The sequence below is a fragment of the Myiozetetes cayanensis genome, unplaced genomic scaffold (assembly GCF_022539395.1).
Source record: "Myiozetetes cayanensis isolate MyiCay16 unplaced genomic scaffold, myiCay2020 scf427, whole genome shotgun sequence".
In the NCBI taxonomy this organism is placed as follows: domain Eukaryota; kingdom Metazoa; phylum Chordata; class Aves; order Passeriformes; family Tyrannidae; genus Myiozetetes; species Myiozetetes cayanensis.
The window spans coordinates 29,533-37,811 of record NW_026087662.1 but is presented as its reverse complement, the minus strand read 5'-3'; the positions used below and the strand labels follow the sequence as shown (position 1 = coordinate 37,811).

Genomic DNA, 8,279 nt, shown 5'->3' with positions numbered 1-8,279 from the left:
CCGAATCTTTAGGACCCCCTCGAACCCCCAATAATTTTGGGATCCCCCCAACTCTTCAGGACCCCCATAAATTCCAGGCCCCCCAAATCTTTAGGACCCCCTTGAACCCCCAATAATTTCATGGTCCTTCCAAATCTTCAGGACCCCCTTGAACCCTCAATAATTTTGGGGTCCCCCCAATAATTTTGGTGTCCCCCCAAATCTTCAGGACCCCCTTGAACCCCCAATAATTTCGGTGTCCCCCCAAACTTCAGGACCCCCTCGGCCCCCCCATAAATTCCAGACCCCCCAAACCTTCAGACCCCCCCTTCAGGGCCCTCCAACCACTCGGGGTCCGTCCACCTCCCAGAGGGTCCCTGTGCCCCCCCCCAAAGCTCCACCCTGCCCTCGGTGCCGCCGGCGCCGCCCCCGCCCGCCGTGGGGGCTCCTGCGGGGGGCCATGGCGGGCGAGCAGGAGGAGCCCCCCCTGGGGTGCTGCGAGCGCGTGGCCATCAACGTGGCCGGCCGGCGCTTCGAGACGCTGGGCCGGACCCTGCTGCGCTTCCCCGACACCCTCCTGGGAGACCCCCGGCGCCGGCGCCGCTACTTCGACCCCCGGCGCCGAGAGTTCTTCTTCGACCGCCACCGCGGGGCCTTCGGCGCCGTCCTCTACTACTACCAGTCCGGGGGCCGGCTGCGCAGGCCCCCCGACGTGCCGCTGGACGTGTTCCTGGAGGAGCTGCGCTTCTACCAGCTGGGCGCCGAGGCCGAGGAGCGGCTGCGGGAGGCCGAGGGCTTCGCGGTGGAGCCGCCGCCGGCGCTGCCGCGGGCCGGGCTGCGGCGCCGGGCCTGGCTGCTGTGCGAGCACCCCGAGAGCTCGCCCGCCGCGCGCGCCGTGGCCCTGCTGTCCGTGCTCGTCATCCTCGTCTCCATCGTCGTCTTCTGCCTCGAGACGCTGCCCCAGTTCCGCCCCGGCGGCGCCGCCGATGACGGGCACGGCCCGCAGGTCGGGACCCCTCGCTCGGGAGGCCGTGGTGGGCTCGGTGTCACTTGGGGTTGGCAATGTGGGGGGTGTGCTTGGTGTCAGTGTCCTCAGTGTTCTCATCCTCACCATCCTCATCCTCACCATCCTCAGTGTTCTCCTTCTCACCATCCTCATCCTCAGTGTCCTCATCCTCACCATCCTCATCCTCACCATCCTTGGTGTCCCCATTGTCACCGTCCTCATCGGCAGTGGGGTCGTCCTCGCTATCTCGTGCTCACCGTCCTCAGTGTTTCTCCTCCTCATCTCATCGTTCTCATCCTCACCATCCCTGGTGTCCCTGTTGTCATCATCCTCATCCTCACCATCCTCAGTGTTCTCATCCTCACCATCCTCGGTGTTCTCATCCTCACCATCCCTGGTGTCCCTGTTGTCATTTGGGGTTGGCAATGGGGGGTGTGTGTTTGGTGTCACTGTTCTCAGTGTTCTCCTCCTCACCATCCTCATCCTCACCATTCCCAGTGTCCTCACCCTCACCATCCTTGGTGTCCCTGTTGTCACTTGGGGTTGGCAGTGGGGTGTGTGCTTGTCCTCACCGTCCTCAGTGTTCTCCTCCTCACCATCCTTGGTGTCCTCATTGTCACTCAGGGTTGGTGTCATCAGTGGGGTGTGTTTGGTGTCACCGTCCTCAGTGTCCTCATCCTCACCGTCCTCATCCTCACCATGTCTGGTGTCCCCATTGTCACTCAGGTTTGGTGTCATCAGTGGGGTGTGTGTGCTTGGTGTCACCGTCCTCAGTGTCCTCATCCTCACCATCCTCATCCTCACCATCCCTGGTGTCCCCATTGTCACTTGGGGTTGGTGTCATCAGTGGGGTGTGTGTTTGTCCTCACCGTCCTCAGTGTTCTCATCCTCACCATCCTCATCCTCACCATCCTCATCCTCACCATCCTCATCCTCACCATCCTCCGTGTTCTCATCCTCACCATCCTCATCCTCATCATCCTCGGTGTCCCCATTGTCACCATCCTCATCCTCACTGTCCTCAGTGCCCTCATCCTCACCATCCTCATCCTCACCATCCTCGGTGTCCCCATTGTCACCGTCCTCATCCTCAGTGTCCTCATCCTCACCATCCCTGGTGTCCCCATTGTCACTTGGGGTTGGCAGTGGGGTGTGTGTGCCTGGTGTCACCATCTCCTCAGTGTTCTCATCCTCACCATCCTCATCCTCACCATCCTCGGTGTTCTCATCCTCACCATCCCTGGTGTCCCCATTGTCACTCAGGGTTGGGGTTGGCAGTGGGGTGTGTGTTTGGTGTCACTGTCCTCAGTGTTCTCCTCCTCACCATCCTTGGTGTCCCTGTTGTCATCAGCTTTGGGGTTGGGGTTGGCAGTGGGGTGTGTGTGCCTGGTGTCACCGTCCTCAGTGTCCTCATCCTCACCATCCTTGGTGTCCCCATTGTCACTTGGGGTTGGTGTTGGCAGCAGGGTGTGTGCCTGGTGTCACCATCCTCGGTGTCCCCATTGTCACCGTCCTCATCCCCACCATCCTCATCCTCACCATCCTTGGTGTCCCCATTGTCACTTGGTGTTGGCAGTGGGGTGTGTGTTTGGTGTCACCATCCTTGGTGTCCCCATTGTCACCATCCTCAGGTTTGGTGTCATCAGCAGGGTGTGTGTGCCTGGTGTCACCGTCCTCATTGTCCTTGATGTCACCATCCTCATCCTCACCATCCTCAGTGTCCTCATCGTCACCATCCTCGGCCTTGGTGTTGTCCCCAGGATGTGCCCCTGTTGTCACCGTTCTCATCCTCACCATCCTCATCCTCACCATCCTCATCCTCACCATCCTCGGTGTCCTCGTTGTCACCGTCCTCAGCCTTGGTGTTGTCCCCAGGATGTGCCCTGTTGTCACCATCCTCAGTGTCCCCACTGTCCCCATCCTCAGTCTCTCCACTGTCCCCCCCTCAGTGTCCCCACTGTCCCCATCCTCAGTGTCCCCACTGTCCCCACTGTCCCCATCCTCAGTCTCTCCACTGTCCCCCCCTCAGTGTCCCCACTGTCCCCATCCTCAGTGTCCCCACTGTCCCCCAGTGTCCCCACTGTCCCCATCCTCAGTCTCTCCACTGTCCCCCCCTCAGTGTCCCCACTGTCCCCACCCTCAGTGTCCCCACTGTCCCCCAGTGTCCCCACTGTCCCCCAGTGTCCCTGCTGTCCCCACCCTCAGTGTTCCCACTGTCCCCCCTCAGTGTCCCCACTGTCCCCTATCCCCAGTGTCCCTGTTGTCACTGTTCTGTGTCCCCACTGTCCCCAGCCCTCAGTGTCCTGTTGTCCCCATCCTCCAGTCTCCCCATTGTCCCCCTCAGTGTCCCCACTGTCCCCCCAGTGTCCCTGTTGTCACCGTCCTCAGTGTCCCCACTGTCCCCCCAGTGTCCCCACTGTCCCCACCCTCAGTGTCCCTACTGCCCCCAGTGTCCCCACTGTCCTCCTCAGTGTCCCCACCGTCCGCCCCTCAGTGCCCCCACTGTCCCCCCAGTGTCCCTGTTGTCACCGTCCTCAGTGTCCCCCACTGTCCCCCCAGTGTCCCCACTGTCCCCATCCCCAGTGTCCCCACTGTCCCCCAGTGTCCCCACTGTCCCCATCCTCAGTGTCCCCACATGTCCCCATCCTCAGTGTCCCTGTTGTCACTCGTCCTCAGTGTCCCCACTGTCCCCCACTGTCCCCACTGTCCCCACCCTCAGTATCCCCACTGTCCCCCCCAGTGTCCCCACTGTCCCCACCCTCAGTATCCCTGTTGTCACCATTCTGTGTCCCCACTGTCCCCCAAGTGTCCCACTGCCTCCCCAGTGTCCACTGTCCCCCCCAGTGTCCCACTGTCCTCCCCCAGTGTCACCGTTCTGTGTCCCCACTGTCCCCCCCCCCATCCTCCTCCCCCAACGCCACCACCACCTCCACCCCGCACTGCTTGGGCCTGGCTGATCCCTTCTTCCTGGGGCTCTGGGTGGTCTCCAACCCCATCAACCCACCCTGGGGGGGTCTCCAACCCCCATCACTCCTACTGGGTGGTGCATTTGGGGCTCTGGGTGGTGGATCTGGGGTGGTCTCCAACCCCATCAACCGACCCTGGGGGGGTCTCCAAACCCATCAACCCACCCTGGGGGGGTCTCCAACCCCATTAACCCACCCTAGGGGATCTCCAACCCCCCTCACTTCTACTGGGGGTGGATCTGGGGCTCTGGGTGGTCTCTCTCCTCCATCCCCCCAGGGTGGGGTTGATGGGATTGGAGACCCCCCCAGATCCACCACCCACCCTGGGGGGTGGCTCTGGACTCCCAGGCTCTCTCTCCCCATCCCCTAACCCCCTTTTTTTCCTCCCCCCCACAGCCCACCACCACCTCCTCCTCACCCAACGCCACCTCCACCACTACCCCACCCTGCTTGGGCCTGGACAACCCCTTCTTCCTGGGGGTCTGGGTGGTCTCCAACTCCATCAACCCACCCTGGGGTGGTCTCCAATCCCCATTCCTCCTACTGGGTGGTGCATTTGGGGCTCTGGGTGGTGCATTTGGGGCTCTGGGTGGTGGATCTAGGGGGGTCTCCAACCCCACCAACCCACCCTGGGGTGGTTTCCAACCCCACCAACCCACCCTAGGGGGTCTCCAACCCCCATCACTCCTACTGGGTGGTGCATTTGGGGCTCTGGGTGGTGGATCTGGGGTGGTCTCTAACCCCATTAACCCATGCTGGGTGGTCTCCAACCCCCATTTCTCAGACTGGGTGGTGCATTTGGGGCTCTGGGTGGTGGATCTGGGGTGGTCTCCAACCTCATCAACCCACCCTGGCATGGTCTCCAACCCCATCAACCCACGCTGGGGGGGTGGCTCTAAGACTCCTAGGCTCTCTCTCTCCCCTTTCCCTCTCCCCTTTCCCTCCCCCCTTTTCCCTCCCCCCTTTTCCCTTTTCCTAACCCCCTTTTTTTCCTCCCCCCACAGCCCACCTCCTCCTCCTCCTCCCCCAACGCCACCACCACCTCCCCCCCGCACCGCTTGGGCCTGGACAACCCCTTCTTCCTGGGGCTCTGGGGGGTCTCCAACCCAATTAACCCACCCTGAGGGGTGGCTCTGTGCTTCCCTCATCCCCTAACCCCCTTTTTTTCCCCCCCCTCCACAGCCCACCACCACCTCCTCCTCCTCCCCCAACGCCACCACCCCCTCCCCCCCGGCGCGCTCGGGCCTGTGGGACCCGTTCTTCCTGGGGCTCTGGGTGGTCTCTGTCCTCCATCCCCCCAGGGTTGGGTTGATGGGGTTGGAGACCCCCCCGGATCCACCACCCACCCTGAGGGGTGGCTCTGGACTCCCGGGCTCTCTCTCCCCATCCCCTAACCCCCTTTTTTTCTCCCCCCCACAGCCCACCACCACCACCTCCTCCTCCTCCCCCAACGCCACCACCACCTCCACCCTGCACTGCTTGGGCCTGGACAACCCCTTCTTCCTGGGGCTCTGGGGGGTCTCCAACCCCACCAACCCACCCTGGGTGGTCTCCAACCCCCATCACTCCTACTGGGTGGTGCATCTGGGGCTCTGGGTGGTGCATTTGGGGCTCTGGGTGATGGATCTGGGGGGGGTCTCCAACCCTATCAACCCACCCTGGGGGGGTCTCCAACCCCATCAACCTACCCTGGGTGGTCTCCATCAACCCACCCTGGGGGGGTCTCCAACCCCATTAACCCACCCTGGGGGGTCTCCAACCCATTTCTCAGACTGGGTGGTGCATTTGGGGCTCTGGGTGGTGGATCTGGGGTGGTGTCCAACCTCCATCAACCCACCCTGGGGGGGTCTCCAACCTCCATCAACCCACCCTGGGGGGGTCTCCAACCTCCATCAACCCACCCTGGGGGGGTCTCCAACCTCCATCAACCCACCCTGGGGGGGTCTCCAACCCCACCAACCCACCCTGGGGGGGGTCTCCAACCCCCATCACTCCTACTGGGTGGTGCATCTGGGGCTCTGGGTGGTGGATCTGGGGGGGTCTCCAACCCCACCAACCCACCCTGGGGTGGTCTCCAGCCCCCATTTCTCAGACTGGGTGGTGCATTTGGGGCTCTGGGTGGTGGATCTGGGGTGGTCTCCAACCCCATTAACCCACCCCGAGGGGTGGCTCTGTGCTTCCCCCATCCCCTAACCCCCTTTTTTCCCCCTCCCCCCCACAGCCCACCACCACCTCCTCCTCCTCCTCCCCAACGCCACCACCCCCTCCCCCCCGGCACGCTCGGGCCCGTGGGACCCGTTCTTCCTGGGGCTCTGGGTGGTCTCTGTCCTCCATCCCCCCAGGGTGGGGTTGATGGGGTTGGAGACCCCCCCAGATCCACCACCCACCCTGGGTGGTGGATCTGGACTCCCGGGCTCTCTCTCTCCCCTTTCCCTCCCCCCTTTTCCCTTTTCCTAACCCCCTTTTTTTCCTCCCCCCCACAGCCCACCACCACCTCCTCATCCCCCAACACCACCACCACCACTGCCCCACCCTGCTTGGGCCTGGCTGATCCCTTCTTCCTGGGGGTCTGGGTGGGTCTCCAAACCCATTAACCCACCCTGGGGGGTCTCCCACCCCATCAACCCACCCTGGGGGGGTCTCCAACCCCATCAACCCACCCTGGGGGGTCTCCAACCCCATCAACCCACCCTGGGGTGGTCTCCAACCCCATCAACCTACCCTGGGTGGTCTCCAACTCCATCAACCCACCCTGGGGGGGTCTCCAACCCCCATTTTTCAGACTGGGTGGTGTATTTGGGGCTCTGGGTGGTGGATCTGGGGGGGTCTCTAACCCCATTAACCCACGCTGGGTGGTCTCCAACCCCCATCACTCCTACTGGGTGGTGCATTTGGGGCTCTGGGTGGTGGATCTGGGGGGGTCTCCAACCCCACCAACCCATGCTGGGGGGTGGCTCTGGACTCCCAGGCTCTCTCTCTCCCCTTTCCCTCCCCCCTTTTCCCTTTTCCTAACCCCCTTTTTTCTCCCCCCCACAGCCCACCACCACCACCACCTCCTCCCCCAACGCCACCACCACCTCCCCGTCCCCCCCGGCGCGCTCGGGCCCGTGGGACCCGTTCTTCGTGGTGGAGACCGTGTGCATCTGCTGGTTCTCGCTGGAGCTGCTGGTGCGCCTGGTGGCGAGCCCCAGCAAGGCCGCCTTCTTCCGCAGCGCCATGAACCTCATCGACCTGGCGGCCATCGCGCCCTACTTCATCGCGCTGGGCACCGAGCTGGCGGCGCAGCGCGGCCTGGGCCAGCCCGCCATGTCGCTGGCCGTGCTGCGCGTCATCCGCCTCGTGCGCGTCTTCCGCGTCTTCAAGCTGTCCCGCCACTCCAGGGGGCTGCAGATCCTGGGCCAGACGCTGCGGGCCAGCATGCGGGAGCTGGGGCTGCTCATCTTCTTCCTGCTCATCGGCGTCGTGCTCTTCTCCAGCGCCGTCTACTTCGCCGAGGCCGAGGACGCCGCCACGGCCTTCACGTCCATCCCGCAGGCCTTCTGGTGGGCCGTGGTCACCATGACCACCGTGGGCTACGGCGACATGGCCCCCGTCACGGCGGGGGGCAAGCTGGTGGGCTCGCTGTGCGCCATCGCCGGCGTGCTCACCATCTCCCTGCCCGTGCCCGTCATCGTCTCCAACTTCTCCTACTTCTACCGGCGCGAGCTGCGCGCCGAGGAGCCCGGAGAGGTGGTGCCCGCCGCCCCCTGCCCGCACCACCCGCAGCCCCCCGACTCGCCGGCGCCCACCAAGGACGGCGGGGGGGCCGTGGACGGAGAGGCCGGAGGGGAGAAGGGGTGGGCGGGCAGGTTGGTCACCCAGGTGTGAGGGGGAGAGGGTGGGGGTGAGGGTGGGGGGAGAGAGGAGGTGGTTGGGGGGCGCTGGGAGGAGGTTGGGGGGCACCAAGATGGACTATGGTGGGGTTTGAGGGGCACCAGGAGGGGTTTGAGGGGCACCAGGATGGATTATGGTGCACAAGGAGGAGTTTGGGGGCACCAGGAGGAGTTTGAGGGGCACCAGGATGGATTATGGTGCACAAAGAGGAGTTTGAGGGGCACCAGGAAGAGTTTGGGGGGCGCTGGGAGGAGTTTGAGGGGCACCAGGATGGACTACGGTGCACCAGGATAAACTGGGGAGGCAACAGGAGGAGTTTGGGGGCACCAGGAGGGGTTTGAGGGGCACCAGAAGGAGTTTGGGGGGCACCAGGAGGGGTTTGAGGGGCACCAGAAGGAGTTTGGGGAGCACCAGGAGGGGTTTGAGGGGCACCAGAAGGAGTTTGGGGAGGCACC

The 8,279-nt window shown here is 63.8% G+C and overlaps 1 protein-coding gene across 1 annotated transcript; it reads left to right on the top strand.

Annotated features, from left to right (window-relative positions):
* Window positions 1-374: 374 nt before the first annotated feature.
* KCNA7 (potassium voltage-gated channel subfamily A member 7) lies at window positions 375-7,818 on the top strand (the record flags this gene model as incomplete). The annotated part of the gene is given in 3 exon segments (XM_050330673.1): window positions 375-444; window positions 446-985; window positions 6,988-7,818. Coding segments are annotated over 3 exon segments (1,441 nt in total), but the record flags the coding sequence as incomplete, so codon positions are not given.
* Window positions 7,819-8,279: the final 461 nt, after the last annotated feature.